General features: G+C 36.6%; 1 protein-coding gene and 1 long non-coding RNA gene across 2 annotated transcripts in view; one reads left to right on the forward strand and one right to left on the reverse strand.

Moving 5' to 3' along the window:
- LOC307163661 (uncharacterized protein) overlaps positions 1–26157 on the forward strand; it is a 435973-nt gene that overhangs the window by 204552 nt on the left and 205264 nt on the right. Inside the window, exons 17-18 of the mRNA XM_079879801.1 lie at positions 4955–5128; positions 7002–7175. Of these exons, the coding sequence (XP_079735927.1) occupies positions 4955–5128; positions 7002–7175 (348 nt within the window). The remainder of the gene's footprint in view (positions 1–4954; positions 5129–7001; positions 7176–26157) is intronic.
- LOC307163795 overlaps positions 17054–26157 on the reverse strand; it is a 213455-nt gene continuing 204351 nt past the window's right edge. Inside the window, exon 2 of the long non-coding RNA XR_013822152.1 lies at positions 17054–17292. This is a non-coding gene — a long non-coding RNA (uncharacterized lncRNA). The remainder of the gene's footprint in view (positions 17293–26157) is intronic.

Below are 26157 nucleotides of genomic sequence, written 5' to 3' on the forward strand. Positions count from 1 at the left end.
TTACACTATGAAAGCAATCCGGTCTTCAATCCAAAGTCTTCACACAGACAAACATTTCAATTCAGTTCAAATTAGCTTTATTGGCATGACTGTGTAGGATAGCACAATATTGCCAAAGCAATAGACATATACAAACATAGATAAATAAAATGGGGAAAAAAAATAAAATAAACATGTTTCCATATTATACATAAATATATCACAATTAACAGACACACACAGACACACACACACAAAGTACTATAAGTACAGAGAGCAGTTTAAAGGAACACGCCGACTTTTTGGGACTTTAGCTTATTCACCGTATCCCCCAGAGTTAGATAAGCCCATACATACCCTTTTCATCTCCGTGCGTGCCGTAACTCTGTCTGACGCACCCACCGCTAGCCTAGCTTAGCACAAAGACTGGAGGTAAACGGCTCCAGCTAGCATACTGCTCCCAATAAGTGAAAATATAACGCCAACATTTTCCTATTTACATGTTGTGATTTGTATAGTCACAGCGTGTACGAATAACAAGGTCACATGAGACACAGCCATCTTCTAACCGTATACATACTGGGAACTATATTCTCAGAAGGCGAAGCACTGCTACTTCTACGGAGTGATTTACTCCAACTCTGAGCGAACTCTCTGCTCCTCACCACGGGTATTCTCAGGTGCTGCGAGCAAATCACTCCACCCAAGTAGCAGTGCTTCGCCTTCTGAGAATATAGTTCCCAGTATGTATACGGTTAGAAGATGGCTGTGTCTCATGTGACTTTGTTATTTGTCGAGCTGTAACTATACAAATCACAACATGTAAATAGGAGAATGTTGGCGATATTTTGTCACTTATTGGGAGCAGTATGCTAGCTGGAGCCGTTTACCTCCAGTCTTTGTGCTAAGCTAGGCTAGCGATGGGTGCGTCAGACAGAGTTACGGCACGCACGGAGATGAGAAGGGTGTGTGTGGACTTATCTAACTCTGGGGGATACGGTGAATAAGCTAAAGTCCCAAAAAGTTGGTGTGTTCCTTTAACCTGTTAACCGTTGCCAGAGCGCGGGCGCACTGAAGCGGTTTTATTTATATATAGTTCAAAGTTACTATCAGATTTAATGTTATACCTTGACAAACTATACATCATTAAAAAGATATAAGATTCAAGTTTCAGAATTTGACCACTATTGTATTCTGAGAAACTTATAGCGACAGTTATTTCTTAATTTGTGTCAGGAGTTATGAAATGAAAAAATGAGTCGATACCTTTGATATGAATTATGCGCGTCAGCCGCTTTCATTCATAAAAAAACTCCCGTGCCGTCGTCATGACAGCGATACACAAATCAACGTCCTTCTAGGCTTTAGCTCAAAAATGTGCAGATTTGGAGAAATATTGATATATTCTCATAGGTTTACATCAGATTTCTATAGACAGGAATAATATTTATTGAATTTATACCCAAATGCGTCGATGTAATCATTATGAGCGTTTGCATACTCTGTTAATGTGTTTTCAATTCATACCAATAGCCTGAGGGCGCCCTCGCCGCCCTGTGCACAGTATATGAACATGAAGAAGTGCCATAATCATGTGACAATCCAGGAAGCCTCGAACACACACACAGCTAACAAGAGATCGCGCTGTAACTATGGATGTAACATGCAGATACAGACATTTTGAAGACAATAAACATGTTTGCTATGATATTTGAGTTACCTGTGTTTTTCAATCCATGCCAGGTATTTCCATAATAATAGATTATATTTATAATGTAATGCTAATCTATATAGAATCGTTGTGCAGAACACTATCCAATAGTATATTTTCTGTCTGATTTTTTATCTGAAGCCAAATTAGATCACAGAAAATTATTTAAAATACTCGATTTGCTTTATAAAGTAAGTTTATAAGCACAAACATGGTTTTAATCTCATAAATTGTCGTGTATTGATGGTGTGCTAAGCTAACATGCTAGCTAGCCCTAGGTGCACCTGCCACCTAGAAGTTATATTTTTATTATTTTTTGAATGCTTACTGAAATGTTTCTTTATTCAATAAATGCATTTGATACAGTTTAAAATGTAAGGGTGATCTTTGAGAAAAGAAATTAGTGACTGAAACCATATGAATAGCCTGTGAATAGCCAGTCGTTAGTAACTATAATGCAGACAAAAGAAATGCATATTTACAGCCATAACCAGGCTGGAGAGGTGTGAATGTGTGCAGGGGGAGACTGAGACTGAATGGGGCTCGTTTGCACCACAAAACAATAAAGACAATATACTGGATAGATGGTTAGAAGATGGCAATAAACATCAGAAGCATCTTAGCGTCAAATCAAAATAAAGTCACATGACATGGTCTTGAAAAACATTTCACTAAATACAGAGTTTTGGACTTATTATCTTAAGATTTTAAACATAAAATGTTTAGACATGTGGCATTAGCTGTAGTGCATTTCTAGATTGCTCCAGTGCCAACTTCAATTTTATTTTCATGAGGATATTTCATAAAAAATAATTTCTAATAACTTTACAAAACTTTGAAGCTATTTATAACAATTTTTGTCATTATGACAATAATTAATTCTACATTTACAATAAACTGCCAGGTGTCAGCTTTCAAATGAGATCATACTTGTGCTTTTAGTACAAAGGGTTCATGAACTGTATCTGTTTCAGTTTGGGTATGTCATTTCTTGGGATTTTTCAAAAGTGGGGTTGCAGCTTAACAGGTTAAAGGGTTTATATAGCAAGAATCGATGAAGTCAAATTTTACTAATAGATCTACCAGTCTCTGTGTTGTTTTGACTCCCCTCTACAAAATAGTGAATTATTCATGAATTCTTGTCTCTGTTTTCTCTACTTAATTGTATTGTCTCTGTTCTTTCCATAATTAGTGAACATTTTATGGACACTCGAGGAACATTTAAGGGAAGACACGTGTCATATAATCTGAGGTACAAAATTTCTGTCATAAGGATATTTTACTATCACTTTTACTTCTTTAATTTATGTTGTAATCTAATAATTTATTCTTTCAGTCATGATTCTCAACTGGTCCACAACACATTTAAATCAGATCTGCTGAAGAAGTTTCAGTGTCTGTATGAAGGAACAGCAAAGCGGGGAAACCCAACACTCCTGAATGAGATCTACACAGAGCTCTACATCACAGAGAGTGAAAGTGGAGAGATCAATAAAGAGCATGAGGTGAGACAGATTGAGACACAATCCAGGAGAGCAGCAACAGAGGACACACCAATCAAATGCAATGACATCTTTAGACCTTTACCTGGACAAGACAAACGCATCAGAACTGTGCTGACAAAAGGAGTCGCTGGAATTGGGAAAACAGTCTCTGTGCAGAAGTTCATCTTGGACTGGGCTGAAGGGAAAGAGAATCAGGACGTCCAGCTCATATTTCCACTTCCTTTCAGAGAGCTCAACTTGATGAAGGACAAAACACTCAGTCTTTCAGAACTTCTTCATGGCTTTTTCCCTAAAACAAAAGAAATGGAAATATCCAGTGATGAATATAAAGTGTTGTTCATCTTTGATGGTCTGGATGAGTGTCGTCTGTCTCTGAACTTTAAGAGCAAAGTGAAACTGTGTAATATATCTGAATCAGCCTCAGTGGACGAGCTGCTGATGAACCTCATTGAGGGGAATCTGCTTCCCTCGTCTCTCATCTGGATCACCTCCAGACCAGCAGCAGCGGATCTCGTCCCTTCTGAGTGTGTCCATCGAGTGACAGAGGTACGAGGCTTCAATGAGCCACAGAAGGAGGAATACTTCAGGAAGAGAATCATTAAAAAGAGATTAGCTAAAGGAATCATCACACACCTGAAGTCCTCGAGGAGCCTCCACATCATGTGCCACATCCCAGTGTTCTGCTGGATCTCAGCCACTGTTCTAGAGAAGATGTTGAGTGAAGCAGAGAGAGGAGAGATTCCCAAGACTCTCACTCAAATGTACACTCACTTCCTGATCATTCAGACAAACATCAAACATGAGAAGGACTATGAGCAGAGAGTGAAAGATGAAGACATGATTCTCAAACTGGGGAAACTGGCTTTCCAGCATCTTGTGAAAGGCAACCTGATCTTCTATGAGGAAGACCTGAGAGAGTGTGGCATTGATGTGACAGATGCATCAGTTTACTCAGGATTGTGCACTCAGATCTTCAGAGAGGAGTTGGGCTTGTATCAGGGGAAAGTCTTCTGCTTTGTTCATCTGAGCATCCAGGAACATCTAGCAGCTCTATATGTGCACATCTCCTGTACAAACAACTGTATAAATGCATATTGGAAGAGATTTAATCCATTACCAGGTCTGCATCAGATAGCTGTGGATGAGGCTTTACAGAGTAAGAATGGACATCTGGACCTTTTCCTGCGTTTCCTTCTGGGTCTCTCATTGGAGTCCAATCAGACTCTCTTACGAGAACTACTGACACAGACTGGAAGCTGCTCCTACAACAAAGAGGAAACATTTCAGTACATCAAACAGAAGATCAGGGAGAATCGCTCTCCAGAGAGATCCATCAATCTGTTCTACTGTCTGAATGAACTGGGTGATGATTCTCTGATGCAGGAGATCCAACGTTATCTGAAATCTGGAAAAATAGGAGAAACCAAACTCTCCTCTTCACAGTGGTCAGCTCTGGTTTATGTGTTGCTGACATCAGAGCAGAAGACGGATGTTTTTGATCTAAGCCAGTTTATTGGAGCACAAAATACAGCAGTTGAAGTTCTTCAGAAGCTGCTGCCTGTGGTTAAAGAATCCAGATCAGTTCAGTAAGTCACACTGACAAAAATCTCTACACTGTTAAAAAATGATAATGTTTATGATTTTAGCATGTGCTTTTGTTGCAAAGCAATACTGTAAAAGGAGAAATTCATATATATCATATAATTTAAATCAGTGTTTCCTGAACTGAGAGACTGAAGAGTGTCATTGTTCTCTACAGGTTGAGGGATTGTTGTGTTACAGATGAAGGTTGTGCTGCTCTGACTTCAGCCCTTAGATCAAACCCCTCACACCTGAGAGAACTGGATCTGTCATGGAATAAAGTAGGGGATTCTGGAGTCAAGCAGCTTTCTGATCTACTGCAGGATCCTCACTGTAAATTGGAGATACTGTGGTAAGATTTTATAAAAGTCTTTTTCTCCTGTGGCAAATAATGAATGATATAAAAAATAATATACAGTTGTGGTCAGAATTAATGGCACCCCTGGTAAATATGGTCAAAAATGGCTGTAAAAAAATAAATCTGCATTGTTTATCCTTTTGATCTTTCATTCAAAAAATGTGCAAAAATCTAACCTTTCATTGAAGTAAAAGAATTGAAAGTGGGGGGTAAATCACATTATAAAATAAATGCTTTTCTCCAAAACACGCTGGCCATAATTATTGGTTCCCTATTATTAAATACTTTTTGCAACCTCCTTTTGCCAAGATAACAGATCTGAGTTTTCTTCTATAATGCCTGATGAGTTTGGAGAATAACTGACAAGAAATCAGAGACCATTCCTCCATACAGAATCTCTCCAGTTCCTTCAGATTCACAAGTTTGTGTTGGTGCTTCTTCTGTTCAGTTCACCCCACTCATTTTCTATAGGGTTCAGGTCAGGGAACTGTGACGGTCATGGCAGAAGCTTCATTTTGTGCTCAGTTACCCATTTTTGTGTTGATTTTAATGTTTGTTTCTGATCGTTGTCCTGATGGAAGATCCAGCCACGGCCCATTGTAAGATTTCTAGAAGTGGCAGTCAGGTTTTGATTTTTTTTATCTGTTGGTATTTGCTAGAATCCATAATACCATGTATCTGAACAATGTCCAGGACCTCCAGCAAAAAAATAGGCCCACAACATATACAATCCAGCAGTATATTTAACCGTAGGCATGGGGTAATTTTAATCCCTGTGTGCACCAAACACATCTGGTGGGTTTGCTGCCAAAAAGCCCTTTTTTTGTTTCATCTGACCATAGAATCCGGTCCCTTTTAACGTTCCTGTCATGTCTTACAACTGAATAAGCTGGAGTTTATTTTTGGAGGAGCGAGGAGGATTTTTCTTGAAACCCTCCCAAACAACATGTGGTGATGTAAGGGTTGTTTGAAAAAAATGTTTTAGGCTTTCTGACCCCCAAGACTCAAGTAATCTCTGCAATTCTCCATCTGTGATCCTTGGAGAGTCTTTGGCCACTCAAACTTTCCTCCTCACCGTGCATTAAGACAATATAGACACACGTCCTCTTCCTGGCAGAATCGTAACATCTTTAGTTGATTGGAACTTCTTAATTATTGCCCTGATGGTCAAAATGGGGATTTTCAATTCTTTTCTTACAGCCACTTTCTATTTTGTGATGCTCAACAATCTTTTGATGCACATCAGAACTATATTCTTTGGTTTTACTCATTGTGATGGATGATTAAAGAAATTTGGCCTTTGTGTATTCGTCATATATATTTAAACTCCTATGAAGCAAGAAGTTATAGCTAGACAATTTCATGTTCCTAGTCACCCTGGTGTGCTAAATAAAGGTAAATATTAATGGGAATATACTTCAGAGATATTTTACTCGTAAAAAATTCTAGGGGTGCCAATTATTGTGATTTACCCCCACTTTCAATTTTTTTCCTTCATTGAAAGGTTAGATTTGTGTGAATTTTTTGAATGAAAGATCAAAAGGATAAACAATGCAGATTTATTTTTTTACAGCCATTTTTGATCATATTTACCAGGGGTTCCATTCATTCTGACCACCACTGTATACAATTTTTTTACCATCAAGTACCTGAAAAGGATGTTTCATCTTCATTAGATTCTTTCCAAAGCTTCTGAGGTCATTCTACTTTTGATCGTTTTTGAAAGTTATAAACATGATTGGATGATGTGAAGAGGTGACAACTGCTTTCATATAAAAATCTGTTGAGGAGAAATTCATATAAATCATATAATTTATATCAGTGTTTCCTGAACTGAGAGACGGAAGAGTGTCATTGTTCTCTACAGGTTGAGTGATTGTGGTGTTACAGATGAAGGTTGTGCTGCTCTGACCTCAGCTCTGAGATCAAACCCCTCAAACCTGAGAGAACTGGATCTATCATTAAATAAACTAGGAGCATCAGGGATGAATCTGCTCTCTGATCTACTCAAGGATCCTCACTGTAAGCTGGAGATACTGGGGTAAGATTGTATAAATATGTTATTTTTCTTTCCAATTTTTTTTTAGTTTTCACTTACTAGTACTGTCAGGTCAAACTGGAGGAAATATAAATTAATTATAAATAAATGATTAACAAATAAAAAATAAATAAAGACAAAACAGAAATAGTAGAGGGGCGGATTACAGTAAAAAAAAGAGTTTGTGTGTATGAGACGAGTTGTACACAAATGTTCAATACATCGTATTTGTATTTGGCAGCCGGTGAGATATTTAATAATTAGTTTTGCTTCTGTGAATTGAAGCGAATGACACTAGTGTAGCGGTTGAAGGCGAATTTGTTTGTGACGCAGCATATCTGTCTGTGCTCGATATTCCGTGACCTATTTTCTGTAACTGCTCATTACGTGACTATTACAAGCTAAATTTAGTTTAGTTAATTAATATAATAAATTTAGTTGTGTAGCAAATATCAATGTTATTAAGTTACTGGTGTATTGATTTGTGTACCTTTGTTTGTATTTCGATTTAATCATGGCAGAGAGTGACGATTGTGATAAAGGGCCCTATCTTGCACCCAGCGCAATTGACTTTGTACACCGATTCATGTATCATTCCTATTTTGCACCCAACGCACAGCAGACTTTTCCCCTTCACAGACGCACGTCGGTAAATTAGGGAATGAACTTGCGCTCCCGGGGGCGGTTCAGCGAAAAGAGGAGGCGTGTTCAGGCGCAAACGTTCCACGTTCCTATTTTGCAGTTTCAGAAAACAATTCTGCCACAGACCAGGAAAAACCTAGTCTAAAGTCAGTGGCACGATATTCAGATGCTATTTTAAGGATGCATGGTTGGCCTTAATGTAGCGTGTTCACAACGCGCATACACTTTGCTTCTCTCATATACACAGATGCAGCAGTTCCCATTTTTGCAAACCATACATAATTACAAGGAAAAATATTACCACACAAGGGAAATCATTGTGGTGTCCATGTAGATGTGAAAAATAGGCATTTAAATCTAGCTTACACATTTACCCAAATTATTATACGCCCGTTTAACCGAAGCTAATTTGGGTGGGTTTCTCCATCCCCATACAATGTCACTTCTCTGTCTTTTACAGCCCTGACGCGAACGTCAGTCTCCTCGGCTGTAAACCGCTCCTGGCATGCGCCTGGCAAATCCGCCATCATAATAGCAATCCGCCATGGAACAAGCAAGCCTGTTTTTAAAGGGAATGTGAGACGACGCTCTGATTGGTTTATTGCACGTTACTCCCAAACCACACCTATTAATAATGTAGCTATTCCAGACCAACCCATTTTAGATTTGCGTCCGGCGCAAGAGTCATTTATCCCGCAAGTATAATAACAACAGCGCCCGAGATCCGCCCACAAAGTTTCTTGCGTTTCGCGTTTGATACTAGTGTTTCAGATTGTTAAAATAGGGTCCAAAGTGTTTAGGTTAATTTTCTGGATGCAGATTATACTCAAAAAGGGCATTAAGCTTGTTAATGATATCATTTGAGAATGCTGCATATCAAAAGAGATACAAAGAACTAAATGGGGGGAAAAAAAAACGGATATTTAATAAGCTTTATTTGCAATTCCTTTTCATATGTTGTATTTTTGTTTCTGTTTTTTTACCTTTCTTCTGTCTGCCTATTTGAACTTTCATTATAATTGATGCAATAAAAAGAAAAGTGGAATCCATTTAAGGCCTCTGTTGATGATGTGTCCCTCCCTTTCAAGCAGGGAAATTATGCACGAAAAGAAAGAGCTTGACAAATACTCATACGTAATGGATAAACCGCGGCTAGTTGTGCATTCAGGGCGATACAAGACTCCTCTGTTTCAGTCCTGATCACCCTGTCAAGTTTATTCTGTCATAAGAACAATTTGAATGTATATTATCCTGCTTATTATACACCTACTTATCACATAAGTAAATAACTGGACACAAAATATTGATTTGAGTTTAAATATCTTATGAAACTTAATGCATCCACAAAGTAAAAATGTTCCTAGCAAGCAGATTTGAACCAAGATGGACAAACAAGCTCAACATTCAAACCTTTTAATAGGGGTGGGGGAAAAAATCGATTCTTAGATGCATCGCGATGCAGACGTGGACGATTCTGAATCGAATCACAAATGTCAAAAATGTATTTTCTAAATGTTACTTGATAACGTAATGTTGAAAAAAGGCTCCTGGACAGTCTGTGGCATGCATCTGTGCACATAACTGAGACGCATGATGGTTGAGTGAGAAATTCGACCGGCACCCTCTGCATTAAAATCTAGCGTAACTTTGGCTTCTATGAATTTGAAGGGAAAAAGACCTGGACAAGAGCCACACTTTATGCAAGTAGGGCTCCAGACTTCGTCCAAATGGGCGACAAGAGGTCCCACTGGTGCGACCACCTCGTTGTCCAATTGATAAGAGCTGCAACTTCTGTTACATACAAGAAACATGAAACAGCAAACGAAACAAAAGTGAAACAAAACCATGCTTTTCGTTTGAGCTGCGCTGTGCGAAACATTTAGCGCAGTGCGAGCTCAGAACCGGTTTACTCGTGGGCCGATCTCAATCACGCGACACTGTTATTACACAGCGCTGGGAGATCCAGTGAGATAAAGCATTTGAATTCACCGCAGAATTAATTACATTGCAGCGAGATCTAATTGGAAGCATTCAAATTCGGCGCAGAATTCTGTTATAAACCGTATCAGATCAAACAGCGCTGACGTGGAAACAAGGGCAACCTTAAAAGCTTCCACCCAACTTGGAAAAGGCAAAGCGAATTACAAACTCTATCGCAACATTTATTGCAAGATCATTTCTATTTGTTTAATTAATAAAATATATTGGAAGTAAATTCATAATAGATCATTACAAATACTTTAAAAGTACCAAGTAGTCACACAGTGAGAAAAAAGAAAATCTGTATAAAAAAAAAGATGCATAGATAATCGTTTTATGATCGCATCACAGTCTTCTGAATCGTAATCGAATTGTGAGGTGCCTAGAGATTCCCACCCCTACCATTTAAGGGATAATATACAGTCATAACAATTAATGCAAAGCTTTTCAGTAAATAAATAACTTTGTGGACATTAAATATTCGTTTGATTTTAAACTCTTTCAAAATCTTACATGTGTATTATAATCCATTACAGCAGGAGTGTCCAATCCTGAACCTGAAGGGCGACTTCCTGCAGAGTTTAGATCCAACCAGCTCCATGACATTCAACTGGAAGTTTCTAGTCAGTCTGAAGACCTTGATTAGTTTGTTCAGGTGTGTTTAATTAGGGTTGGAGCTCAACTCTGCAGGACAGTGACCCTCCAGGAACAGGTTTGGACACCCCTGCATTACAGTGTACAAAACAAACCTTCTGGCAACAATATTACAGTACTATTAATACTGTAATCCTCATATTTCCTTTTTAATAAAACTGATAACTGTGATGCAAAATGGCACCTGATGTGTTTGTAAGAAACAAGACCGAGCGAGTCCACGGTGTGATTCAAGAAACATGAAAGAAGCACTGGCTTCAGATACTCGGGTAAACGTGTGATGCCAATTGCATAATCAATTCAGAGATGTGAAGAGAGGGATTGTGTGTGTGTGTGTGTGTGTGTGAGAATTACCTGCATCTGTGCAGCGTCTCTCTACTAATAGTGAAGCTTTAACTTTAATTAGGGTAAACGTACCTATTAAGCTCACCAAAATCTACATTGAGACATTTTTAGTGCACAAGATATTGGTTTTAGTACAAGAAGTTATTTTAAAATAAAATATTAATCTCTCACACTATAATATTTCATTTTATTTTAAATGACAAAAGTATTTCAATTAAGATGTACATCATTAAATATAAAAAGTCTGGCTGTGCTTAATGGGTACGTTTTGTACCCTTTAAGCACACCCCTGTTCCCAATAAGCTCACAACAAGTTTTATTAAAAATTCTTGTTTATTTTAAACAACCTTTTTAAGGAATAATTGAAAAAAAGTTTTATTTGAAGGTACAGAGTCAATCACAAAAAAAACAGAACACTAAAATCAAGCAACAAGGCATTCAATTTGATCAGGTAGCCTATCCTATTCATAGTGACGTGTCATTCAAACTCATTGCAACATCTAGACTAGTCCACGTTCAGCTATGTAACCCATATTGAAAAATCAAATAACAAAACAAACCAATGTGCTCCTTAAAGGGATACTCCACTTTTTTTGGAAATAGGCTCATTTTACAACTCCCCCAGAGTTAAACAGTTGAGTTTTACCGTTTTCGAATCCATTCAGCCGATCTCCGGGTCTGGCGGTACCACTTTTAGCATAGCTTAGCATAATGAATTGAACCGGACAAGACCATTAGCATCTCTCTCAAAAAAATGACCAAAGAGTTTCGATATTTTTCCTATTTAAAACTCGACTCTTCTGTAGTTACATCGTGTAATAAGACCGACGGAAAATGTAAAGTTTAAATTTTCTAGGCTGATATGGCTAGGAACTATACTCTCAAAATCGCACCTTTTCATTTTCCGTCCGTCTTAGTACACGATGTAACTACAGAAGAGTCAAGTTTTAAATAGGAAAAATATCGAAACTCTTTGGTAATTTTTTTGAGAGAGATGCTAATGGTCTTGTCCGGTTCAATTCATTATGCTAAGCTATGCTAAAAGTGGTACCGCCAGACCCGGAGATCGGCTGAATGGATTCGAAAACGGTAAAACTCAACTGTTTAACTCTGGGGGAGTTGTAAAATGAGCTTATTTCCAAAAAAAGTGGAGTATCCCTTTAACTCTCTGGGTCAGAGCTTTCCTGTCTACTCCAAACTTCTTGGACAGATACGACAGGTTTCTGATGGCTCCTTCTTTGTATGACATGCCTCTTTCATCTTTGGGCATACACTATAGTTTCGTCTAGCTTTTGTCATCTTAAGACTGTGAAAATAAGTTTATTAATCATTTTTTTGAAGATTAACATAGTGACAACCATCAGTTAATATTTAAATTCTGATTATTAAGTATTTACATAGACGTTTAATGTGGGTGAGCTTAAAGGGAGCACACACTGTGCTTAATTGGAGCAAAAACATTTTTTAATTAATAAATATTAAATTAAAATTTAAAGGAAAATATTTAGCTAAATTAATCATCTAGGTAATGTATTAAGTTTATACCAATTTTAATATGAACAACTATTATAGACAATATCTATGAAATTATGCTTTTTCTAATTGATGTCACACTGAAGCTGTGTGATTGTCATAGTAGTGCACCCTTTAAGCTCACCTAACAATAATATGAATTCTTTAAAAATTACAGCAGTTTAAAACCACAGACTATCAATAAAATGTAAAATTATAATATTATGGATTTAAAAGTACAAGCCATTAATTCCTGTGAAGTAATATATTAATGTAGCACACAATCTTATACAGCTAGTAAGCTAGTTCGTAGCATCTGGGCTATGTTGCTAAAACTATCTTTTAGATCTAACTGTAATTATTTCCCACATCCAGGTTCCAGGTTATAATATTCAAAAGTCTAAACATTAATCTCTTAATTTTGCAATAAGAAGATGTACTTCTTCAAAATAAAGGCTTAAACATATAAAAAATGCACATCTGAGGGGCTCCTCTTCTGGTGAAAGTTTTCAGACAGCTTTGAAAATAGCCGCCAGACAGTGTGAACACATGGACACACATATCTCAGTGTGCAATGGTCTGATTGGTTTAAAATTACAGGAGGTATATAGTAACAAACACATCAATTGGTTAATACATCAAATAGGATAATACATTGCTGTTTCTTTTTATAATCTGAGCTCCAAGATGGTAGTGTGCTTAATGGGTACTTGAGCTTAATAGGTACGTTTACCCTACTTAAAAAACAGCCAACATTACCACCTCATTACTTATAAATATAACATAGCTTTTCAGTAGCGAAGCTATTTTATCAATATAAGTCACAGGGCAGCATTGAAAACAAGTTTCTGTGATCCTGATTTTTTCTGCGTATGACATGAGCAAATCAAACATAAATAAGTATTACATATGTCTTTAATATATAAAGATTATTTTACTTAAACTAAGGTTATATTTAAATTTTGTTGAATAAAAGATTTAAGGAGCTGTTGATGAGATATTGTTGAATGGCCACATTCTGTTGTTTGATGGATGAACAGATGTAAAGAGAGACTGAATGAAGGTAAATTTTGAGATTGTGAGAAGTGTTGTAAAAAGCAATGGCTTCTGCTAGTCCTTACTGAGTTGTAACTCTTGTTAATTAATCCATAATAAATACACATGTTTTTTTAATCTTATGGCTTTGATTTTGAGTTTATGGACCAAAATAAACTAAATACATATCAATAGAAGTCATATATAAAATTATCATTTACAAAGAGCCTTTTTGTCCTTGTGCATATGGTAGCGTGTTTTCCCCGTAGAAAATATAAACACTTAAAAAAGACCATGCTTAAATTAGATTAGACCTGTTAATGGTGTCGTGGATTAAGTCTTTCTTTCTGATTGTGAAGTTCCTGCTACAGGATTCTTCGATGAATAGAAAGTTCAGAAGAACAGCATGTATTTGAAATAGAATCTTTTGTGACATTATAAATGTCTTTTCTCCAACTTTTGATCAATTTGATTCATCCCTGATGAATAAAAGTATTGATTTATTTTATTTCTTTCCCCCCAAAAAAATAAAATAAAAATTCTTACTGACCCGATACTTTAGAACGGTAGTGTTTAATGTTACAAAAGCTTTCGATTTCAGATAAATGCTATTCTTTTGAACTTTCTATTCATCAAATAATTGTGAAAAAAATTGTACACTACTGTTTTCAACATTGATAATAATAATGAATGTTTCTTGAGCATCAAATCATCATATTAGAATGATTTCTGAAGGATCATGTGACACTGAAGACTGGAGTAATGATGCTGAAAATTCAGCTTTGATCACAGGAATAGATTACAGTCTAAAATATATTAAAATATAAAACAGTCATTTTTAAATTGTCATAATATTTCACAATATTACTGTTTTTTTTATTGTTTTTTATCAAATAAATGCAGCCTTGGTGAGCAGAAGATACTTCTTTTAAAAACATTAAAAATCTTACTGACCCCAAACTTTTGAACGGTAGTGTGTATATATATATATATATATATATATATATATATATATATATATATATATATATATATATACAGATTGTACTTTTAAGTGGCCAATGAATTAACAATGTGCCTATTATTAAAATATCAGACATATTTGGTGAACTTCTGCTACCTGTACTGTCTAAAATAAATTAGTGTGTGATTTAGGATAAAAAGCATAACATGTCTGAACAGGTCATGTCTGTGACAAAGACAGACATTAAAATGCAATATAATTTTATGTTAGACTCATATGATCACATCATCATTATGTCCTTGCAAAATAGGCTATTTTATAGGCTATTTAAATGTCAAAGAAATATGTTAATAATAATATTATATAAGAATAATTCCACAATGTGGTAATTAAGGTTGCTAAAATGGGACGGGATATTTGCATGTGTAATTTTACAAAAAAGTTATTATAAAATTGTTTTACTCTACAGTAATGTTCAAACGCCCATGACAAGCAATGCAAAACCATTAATAACAGAATCAATATTTTATTTATAACAATATACTCTGTGGTTCTCACACGTTTATGAGATATGTCACTTGCTGTCAATACGGCCTGAGAGGTAAACACATCCGTTGCATATTATTGGCTTCAGTATACGCTATAACTGACAAAGAAACATGACTCCCCCCTACTGGTAATGTACGTCATGTGCAAGAGAACTTCACTACGGAATCCCTTTCTCTCTGATGCGCATTCTTAATGGCCACATCTGTAATTACATGTAACATATGTAAAAAGGACACTGTTAAATAAAGTGTTATCGAATATTCTTGCCATTTTTATGATATGGAAACTAACCCCTTCAAGCAGTTTGTAGAAGCGGGTCAGAACCTTAGACTGGACCTGTTAATGGTACCGTGGATTAAGTCTCTGATTGTGAAGTTCCTGCTTATCTGTGCTGTAGATCCTGAACTGAGAGACTGAAGAGTGTCATTGTTCTCTACAGGTTGAGGGATTGTGGTGTTACAAAGGAGGGTTGTGCTGCTCTGACTTCAGCGCTGAGATCAAACCCCTCACACCTGAGAGAACTGAGTCTGTCTGAGAATAAAGTAGGATATTCAGGAGTCAAGCAGCTTTCTGATCTACTGCAGGATCCTCACTGTAAACTGGAAATACTCGGGTAAGATTTTATAGAAGTCTCAAATGGTAAATAATAATTGTCACACAAAAAATCTACTTTGAAATTACTAATGGGACTGTTGCTTTTATTTTCATTAGATTCTTTCCAATGTGTCTGACATCATTTTACAATATTAATGATAGTATAAACATGACTGGATGGTGTAAAGATGTGACAACCGTGTTCGTATACCGATATGTTGATGATTTTTGGGTATTTGTATAAAAAATATATATTCAGTTACACTTTTTTTGAAGGTGTCATTGTTACAGTGTAATTATATGTTTAGGTACTGAGTAATATTAAGCAACTACATTTACTTAGTATAGGGTTAGAGTAGGATTAGGATTTGGTTGTGGGTTAGTTGCATGTAATTGAATAATTTACTGTTATTACTGTGGTAGGTACATGTAACATATGTAACAAGGACACTGTTAAATAAAGTGTTATTGAATATTCTTGCAATTTTTATCAAATGGAAACTAATCCGCAGTTTGTAGAAGTGGGTCTGAACCTTAGACTAATTGTGAAGTTCCTGCTGATCTGAGCAGTAGATCCTGAACTGAGAGACTGAAGAGTGTCATTGTTCTCTACAGGTTGAGTTATTGTGGTGTTACAGATGAAGGTTGTGCTGCTCTGAGATCAGCTCTGAGATCAAACCCCTCACACCTGAGACAACTGAATCTGTCTGGAAATAAACTAAGTTACTCAGGAGTGAAGCTGCTCTCAGATATGGAGAAGGATCCACATTATAAAATGGAGACGCTTGAGTGAGTAGTTATTATTAAAATGCTTCATATTTTAATTGAAAGTTCATTTAGTTTCTTCTTAATTTACTTTCCTTGTGATGGTGAATTACACACTATAAACATGTTTAATAAGAGTTTGATTCATTTATTTTTTATAATAGTTTATAGCAACAATTAAATATCTTCAAGTTTCTTTTTATTTCAAACAATTCAATATTTTGCTTTTATTGTTATTGTTTTTATCCCTAAATGATGTATTTTGAGAGAATGTCAATTGCAATAGAAGATAATGGTAAATATCACTAGTTTCTTTATCATAAATAAAAACTGAGCCAATGACATAGAAAGAGGACAGTCATACTGGATTATAGATAAAGGTCAAGGGTCATCATTCATGGTGACTTAGATACAAAATCAGAATCTGAATGTTTAAAATAGCTTTAACAATCAGTATTATATTACAATCTCTCACTTAATCATCCAAGTAGTTTAATTTAGTTGTTCTAAGGTGGATAATGCAATCATTTTGCACACATTTGACTTTCTGTGTTTTACTTACAGGTTATAAATGTTAGTCTGACCTTATCTGGATCAGCTGATGGTGAATAAAGAGCCACTACAGACACAATCACATTCAACAGAATCAACAGACACAAACCCACAGTGATCATCACACACACATGTGTTTGTGTAACTTTACAGAATGATCCAATCCAAAGTCAAACAAGGAAACCTTCAACCAGATGGAACTGGATAAATATTCTGAATGTTCAGATCCAATCTGACTTCTGACCTGTAATGCCTGAATCATAATCATACACTGTTTTTTCGTTGGTCAGAGGAGAACTGAGCGACTGAGTCTGGTTTCTGCCAAGGTTTTCTTCTCCATTCTGTCACTGATGGAGTTTGAGTTCCTGCCACTGTCGCCTCTGGCTTGCTTAGTTGAGGACACTTAATATTCAACAATATTATTGATCTCCTGCGTTGACACCATTATATGAGAACTAAACTGAGCTGGACGATGACATCACTGTTTTCTCCAGAGCAGCTGTATAGATAAATGAACTAAATTAATAACTTTTTTACAACAGAAATTAATCCACACTGAATTTACTTAAGCTGGACTACAACTATATTTTCTTCTAGATCTGCTGTACAGCCAAAACAAACTTTGTTGCATTATTTTGCTTATTTCATTGGTGGTGGGTGAGGAGATTTTCCCCTTTCTATGTAAAGCGCTTTGAGTGACGAGAAAAGCGCTATATAAATGTAATGAATAATTATTATTATTATTATTATTATTATTATTATTTTCCTGTTATCACTGTAAAGCTCTTTTGAAACAATCTGTATTGTAAAAAGCGACTTGACTTTTGTTTCTTCAGAAATTACATTTATACTGGCAAATGCTCTACTACAAACATCTCCTTATATAATATTTATTTAATGACTCAATTTGAGTAATTCAGCCCTCCAAACATATTAAAAATGCCTTTGAATATAGTAACATTCAAAAGTGAATCATCTATTGCATTTTATTTATTTTTTATTTAAAGGAATGATGCATTGCCACTTTTACATTTTTAAATAAAAAACAAACACAGTTGATGAAATATACGATCTACAATGAGCATTGCTAACACACTGTTCCTCAGTTACATTGTTATACGATAGGGGGCGCTATTACACATCTTTTGAAAGAGTATTCATCATATGCGGAAGCTACACCAGATATTTTGCCAAGAGATTTCTATTTATTATTTATATTCATGTGTCAGACAGAGAGAAACACAGGCGAGAGAAACAGGCATTTAATAATAAGGCTATAGGTGAGGTGGTCTTCATTACTGTGAAGGCGGCGAAGATGCACTATCTTTCTTCAGTCATAACTAGCAGTTGCCATGAACCTAGAGTTTTATTTAATACCATTAACTCTGTGTTGAATCCATGCACCTCTGTTCCGGCAGAGGTTTCAATTAGCGCCCCCGGCGCTTTTCACATGGTAAATAGTTTAGGTGATCTAGTATGCATCGCATACGCCCCCCGATCAATGCCATAAAAACACAGTTTCTTCATCAGACTTACTGATAGTTCATCGCGTTTTGAGTATGGCACGCTTCTCCGGTAAAGACGCCCTTCAGATGATTCTGGACAGCGAGGAAGAATGCACCTTTTCCTCAGAGGAAGATTGTAACTCAGACGACGAACGGCAACATTTTGAAGAGCGAATTGATCCCGCCGAGGACACAATTTCGGAGTAAGTTTTACTTAAAAGTCTTTTGTCTTTTATTTTTCGTGTTCACATTTATGAGGAAAAAACAATATTACGTGACAGTTCTCCATTATGGACGCGAGCGCTCTGAAATCAGCACTAAAAGACTTTCAAACTTTCACAGAGACCTCAAAACAGAAAGTACAAATCCTTTCTTTAAAACGAATTTCGTTTTGTATTAATTGTATCTTAATTTTAATAATTTTTTCATTAACAAATTTCCTGGATTTAATACATAAAAAGTAAATATAGGCTAGCAATCACAACATAAGGTGTTTGAACTGGAGATCATCATTAACCAGACCGTAGCCTACTTGCCTCACATGTCTAAAAAATGTGAAATATATTTACAGAAAGCTGGTTCTAAACAAAACCATCCAAAACAAAAAACTATGTAGCCCAATAAATGTGCATTTCTCCGGTGCGTTCACTAGCCTACTGCGCAGATCGCGAGTCAATAGCCTATTGTCAACTTCATCTTTGCCAGAAGTTAATAAACAATTAAAATGTCTTATTGCAATATTTTACATATTCATAATCATTACTTTTGGTGGATCTTTGAGGCAGCTTTTTAGGTTTATGGCGTTTTGGAAAAGAGCTCTTCACGTACAAACACCGTTTCACCAAGGCACAGCGGCCCTTCAGCACATCAGGTGTTAACTACTAAATATGCATGATCGTTTACGCCCCATCCGCATATTGGCTTTCCAAACTAAAAATGTTTCACAAAACTTAAATCAATGTATCGTTTTATGTGAATGATTAGGCAGGATGATTTTCACATCATTTTGAAGAAAAAACTGTAGGCGACGACATCCATTAGTCAAAAGTCTTATTGACACATATTTACTATGTGTTTTGTGGCCTTATTTCAGAAACTTTAGTTTTTAGTTTTTTCAATAACCATGCATAAACATTATTCTCTCAAAAATGAAAACATGTACATACACGTGGCTCACATATTATGGTAGCCCTGTTTGTGCTATATAGAGTGAATTTACACCTTTGCCATTAATATGTTTATAAGCAACTGAAAAAAGCACAAATGTCAGGGCATGTCAGAACATCTCAAGGGCCCCAAAAACAGCCCAGACCCCAGAGGGTTAAATACACCACTGAACGACTTTCAACTTCATTGTAAGGTAGAAAAACATGTTGCTTATGTTTAAAAATGGAATGTATACCTCATGCTTACAAATGGTTAGGGATGCACCGATACCACTTTTTCCAGAACGAGTCCGATACCGATACTTTCATTTTTGGTACTCGCCGATACCGATACCTGTATTTTCACTGCATTTGTAATTTTTAAATGTATTGGTAGAGAAACCAAAAGAATATAAATCATATTAGTTGGCTTCATTTGTTCATCAAATAAATATTTCCTTCAGTTATTTTCATGCTTAATTAAGCCTGCTAAAATGCATTGTATGTAGGGCTGCAGCTATCGATTCTTTTTGTAATCGATAAATCTAGCACTTAATCTATCGATTAATCGGATAAAAATTTTTTTTGTGTTTTTAAACAACCAAAACAAATAATGCATAACGAAAATGATGTGGCTGTAAAATGATCAAGCATTTGGCTTTTATTTCTCCAAAAAACAAAACAAAAAAAACAGAGGTATTTATTCCAACTCCAACATTTGGCTCCAAAACTAAGCCTATTTATTGCAATTTTTACCAATTTAGTGTTTATAAGTGCCAGTGCCAACAATTATATAACAATACAGTTAAGTCAACTTACTGTAAAACATGTATAACATGTAAAACTATGAATACATACTTAAATAGTAAAGGCCATTTGGCCTTAGTTTTGTCTTCTTAATACAACATTACAAAAAAAGGATTGCACCTTCTGCAAATTACCCACCGAAGAACAAAAATAAATGAAATGAATATAAAATATCAAGCCAAACAGGTACACAATGTATACAATTTATTAAAAAAAAAATAAGTGTAGCTTTGAAAAGGGGAATGTTTTATTGCAAATATGCATTTTGTTAAATAGAAAAAGAACAGCATTTTGTTTTTCACTTAGGCTAGTTGAAGTATAGCATGTTTTGTAGTATTATATTTTTTTGTTAATTGAAAATGTTCTATGCTCAATTACTTTGGTAGCCGATTATGTCTTCCCCAAAAGTACGAGTGGATTTGGAGAAGCAGGCTGGGGAGTTTCATTTTTTGTTGTTGTCTGTAACTATTTGGCAGACGTGACATAGCCTACAAACAAGGTCTCGCAAAGACTGCAATACAATATTTGTTCCTCCATCACGTCCCGGTGTATACAGTGAATGCATGCTGAAATTATTGTTGCGTGGCTACATAAAAGTTTAAGCATATGTGATGCATTGCCGCAATTGGTCTGAGTGGCGCGTGAGAGAGACGAGGGTGCATGTGTGTGTGTGTGAAGCTATACTCTCTTGCAATTGAACGTGAATATGTTTACTACTTAAAAACATCAAAGCTAAACATCATATCTAGTCAAACCGCATCACGACATCACTACAAATACAGTAAGGATTAAAATCAGAGAACATCAATGTATAGGCTTAGGCACGGGTGGAAATATTGGCGCTGGGTCAAAAAAAAAAAAATGCGGGGGACAGAATCGTTACCTTGTTTCAGCGACGCTGAAAGGAAGCGATCCCAAACTTTAGACATTCTCTGCCGTTTATGGACATCTTTACTCTCCGCCATCGCGCCAACTAAATACAAAATGTATCACATGCTATGGTGTGCTTCCTGAATATTGAACAACGGTCCGTGTGAAACAATCAGATCCCTGCGTGTATAGTGCGCGTCATAGGAATTTAACGAGGCTTTGAGGCAGAGTTTTTGCCTCAAGGAATTTTTGTAATCGAGTTAATCGAGTAACTCAATGAATCGTTTCAGCCCTAATTGTATGTGTCACATCCATAGAAAGGCAGCAGACAAGGCAGATGTAAACAAATAACAAGTTTATTGAAGTGCAGAGTGAGCAATGCAGGATAACTTGAGTGCGATGATAATAAAGCAGATATGGTGAACACTGATGGACGAAGGTGAACACGATGACGTTGGACGAAGGAAACCACAGGACAACAGGAAAGTATTTTCAGGTAAGGTGAGTCTGTAGCATTGAGAGACGAGACCAGACACTGAGGTGCGAGAGACCGTGGCTGCGTCCGAAACCGCATACTTCCCTACTATTTAGTATGGGAAAAAGAGTAGGCGAGCAAAAAAGTATGTACAAATCTAAAAGAGTTGGCGAGAATTACCTGGGTGACGTACTAATTATCGCGAGATTCGGACTTAAGTGCATTCGAATATGCCTACTTTCCTACTATATAGTAGGCGAAAACAGTACGTGAAGGAAGCAGTACGTTAGTATTCACAAAAGAGTAGGCGAGAAGTTCCCGGATGGCTTACTGCTTTCGGCCAGATTTTCGAGTGCTCAACCGATGGATACTTTTCTATCTCTGGAGGCCACGCGAGAGGATACGTCATTATCAAACATCGCAGAGATCGGCGACGCGGGTGCTTTCAAATGTGAGTAAACACGGTTCCTTGTGTTAAAATTGCATTGATCTACTGTAAACTGCTGAATTGTTGAAGGTGTAAAGACGTTACACAGTGGTTGTGATTTTGCTGTAAAATCACGTTTTATTATATATAACGTTAGCAAACAGGGGAGCTCCAGTAAGGACACGTAAGTTACGTCTCTAACGTGGATTTACATAAACCATATACATCTTAAAGACGCTTATTTTAAATGTCTATTTACATCTGACAGGAAAATCTTCAGTAAGTATTGCAGAAGAGCACATATCACAACATGAAATAGACATCTGAGTGATGAATGTGTGCTATTATGTAGAACAAATCTATAAAGTAATAAACATAAGTTATCTATTTTATTTGTCCATTACTGTTGATAAATCGAGGAACATTTATGTTGGATAAAAAGTTAAAACAACCTCAACATGTAAATGTAGTGTTGAGCTCATAAATCTCAGAGGTAACGTGAATCTTGTCTGGATGTTACAGGGTCAGATGAACAGATGTGTGTTTATCCGGTGGAGAGTGGCTCATGAAGCTGTATGCTGCCATCAAAGGCTTTGAGTGAGTATACTACAGAAATGAATAACAACAACTATTTAAATATTAAGTTGTAGTTTATTTTAATTATCATAATTTCAAACAGAGCTATTACAGCACTTTTCTGATTCTTGATTTCTGTGCATTTGCCGCACAGCTTTTGTGGTGGAGCAAGACCTGCAAGGGAAGATGATGGCGGCATTTGTGGAAAAAAAGCGTTTTTGTCTTTAAATAATCCTGAAATCAAATGACATTGTGCGGTTAAAATGACTGCTTTTGTATTATGTTTGTGCATTTTTGTAGGAATCCGAAATATCAGCAGGCTGGTGTGAGCACTGAGGATGAGGAGCCCAGAGCTGAATCCTGGAGATAGTGCCATGGAGGAGACCCTCCATCACTCCACCTGCCCTTACGAGACCCTCCATCACTCCACCTGCCCTTATGAGACCCTCCATCACTCCACCTGCCCTTATGAGACCCTCCATCACTCCACCTGCCCTTATTGCCTCAGATTGTGAAGCACAACACATCACGCAACAACCTCCGGCACGAGGGAACGGCTCACCTCTGGCGGTCAGCTGATTCATTAGAATAAAGCCTCAGAATGGGAACCGCTGTGTTGAGACGGCAGAAGGATGTGGGGTTCAGCGCCTGTAGCCTACATACATGATTGTAGTTTGAATAAAGCTTTGTTTCATGTGTTGACTTGCATTTGTTTATTGTGTGATGGTGACTTTCATTCATTCTTTTACTAATTTATTAATATTTCTCATTGTTGTCAGTAAATAAAATATAATTATTTAATTAATGCTTTATTTAAATGTTTGAATGAAAATGTAGTTCACTATATACACATCTAGAGTGTATTCAATCATGCATAGCTATGTCATATGACATACAATTTGTTTGTTTTATTGAATTATATCATTTTCAGTAAAAAGTAATATAATTAAGTATTGGTCAGCATTTATCATTGTTATTATTGTATGTTTTGGGGTGGGATAGCAATGCAATTCATTCTGGGGTAATATTAATTTTTAATATTAATGATACTTAAATTTTTCGAGTATAAAATCAACAGTTTTCTCCAAAGCTGAATCTTCACACAGCTGTCCTTTGTGCAGACATTACAAACATAATATGATAATATAACATAATATTTTTTACACAGGAAAAAACCTACAAGGTTGAATATCTTAATATATATTTTCTTAAATAATTCATCATAATACATTTAAAAAATGCATTTTTTGTTATTTATAGGCCTAGGCCTGAGGGATGAAACGAGAATTAAATTCAACAAGAAAAAGAGGAAAACATAAAGCAGTAAGCCACTTTTGCTTGTGGATGAAAATGTTTGGATATAAAATAAAGAAATTAACAACATATTCAAGAGATGACAATTTTGGGATTTCGTAATAAAAATAGGCTAAATAATATCGTTAACGATAAAACGGTGGGTCACATTAGTAGGGGTTAAATATAAGAACTTAAATCAACCCTAAATGTAATCACAAAATAAATGGGCAGCAGTTTCTTCAAAAAGACCACAAAATGAGCAAGTTTAATCAATATCAAGATATTTACAGATAGATATTTAAATGTGTCGTTCAAATCTTTTAAGTTGTTGCGCGTGTGATAACGCGTCGTAGGTCACATGATAACGTCAACATGGCAGATGTCCGGTTCGCATTCATACTCAACGAGATCTGGCTATAAAGTACCTACTCCTTTAGCGCTCTTTAAGTAAGTACTTATTGAAATTAAGTACCTACTCACTGAGTATGCAGTTTCGGACGCAGCCTGTGACTAAAGTAGTGAGTGCAATCATGACGTGCAGGTGCCGGTGATTAGAAATCAGGTGACTGTGATCTGGTGTAATGATCGGGTGCAGTGGGCGGGAGTGATAACGTAGATGGCTCTGTGACAGTATGAGCTTATGTTACTTTCACTCTTCGTTCTATTGCTCTATCATATTTCAAATAATCTTTAATTTAACAGTACAGCACATATTTAGAGCAGCTCCAACAGGGCTCAGTGCTGAGGATTGGGTCAGTGGTACACATGTTTAGACACCAGTGAAATATCAATTCTTTATTCCAATTTTGATACTACAACAAAAACTACAGTAATAAATCAAATGTGAAAAAAAAATGCATATTCATTACTGAATAAATTAAATATAGATGGATATTTTTGTAAAGTTACAAAAGGTAGCCTATTTAGTCAAGAGCAGCGAGTAATTTATTTGTCCTTTGTTTGATTAACATTAAAACACAGCAGCAGATTTAAGACTGCTGGCCCTTTAAGACCAAACGCACGGATCCCATTTAAATATACTGTCTATGTTCACTTGAATTCATAAGTACAAGCAAGAGACGTGAAAGACAATTCAATTCAGTTTTAGCGCACTGAGACACTGGTTTTCGGGGCACGCGCTTTGGATGTTTGTGTTCATGGAATTTCTTGACCTGCAAACGTCCTGTAATAATGTAGGGAATCACTCATTATACATCAAATCAGGTAACAGTTCATGTTTTACTTACATATACGATTTAGGCCTAGTCCACACGGACACAGGTATTTTTATAACCAGAGTTTTTCCTCCTGCGTTTAAAAAAAAAATCCCGTCCACACTTGGTTTAAAAGAAATCTCTGTCTAAATGAAAACACAAAAACACGCTATCAAGCACTGTCAAGAGCATGCCACACCAGCAGGTGGCGATATAACCCTCCACGTTGGCCAATCAGAAGCCTGAATCCGAAACAAAAACCCCGGTTTTACTGTCTACACGACAACACTGCAACCGGCGTTTCTGAAAATCCTCACCCTGGCAGGGGTTTTCAAAAATGTTCGGTTTCAGTGACCTGATACTGCGTTTCCGTGTGGACGAACAGCCGAACCGCGTAAAAAAAGTCACGGTTATAAAACTACCCGTGTCCGTGTGGACAAGGCCCTAGTTTTAAATCCAAATAACACGTGCTGAGTGAACGATCAGCAATCAAGAGCATTCAACAGAAGTGCTCTCTCTCTCTCTCTCTCTCTCTCTCTCTCTCTCTCTCTCTCTCTCTCTCTCTCTCTCTCATCAGTGTCACGGCCGGCTCTGAGCCACGACAAATGAGGGAGGCAACGAGAACGAAAGCGAATTAAAAATATTTATTTAATCAAACATAACAAAATAAATACCACTCCGGAAAACGTACTCGGTTACTAATGTAACCTCGGTTCTCTCTAGAAGAGGGAACGAGTATTGCGTAAGGTTAGCTTACGCATCGGGAAAGTCTTCTTTCTTCGAGATCTGAAGCCAAAAAATTATCCTTAATTTTGTATACATTGTCAACGCAGTGCAGCAGCCGACAGACCTAGGCAGGCTGTATAAGCGTGCTCATTGGCTGCTCGGCGGCAACTGCTTAAGCCTATCGGTGAGCGCTCTGAACGCGGCAACCAATGAGGGCGCTTCGCGCCCTCCGCACCCTTCTAACCGTCAGAATGGGTGTGGCCAGCGTGTATATATTCAGCGCTCATAGGCTAAAATTCTGGTTTTCGCAGTCTGAAGCGCAAAAGCTCGTGGCGCGACACGGCAGGTTACG

The sequence above is a fragment of the Squalius cephalus genome (genome assembly GCF_949319135.1).
Source record: "Squalius cephalus genome assembly, chromosome: 8".
Taxonomy (NCBI): domain Eukaryota; kingdom Metazoa; phylum Chordata; class Actinopteri; order Cypriniformes; family Leuciscidae; genus Squalius; species Squalius cephalus.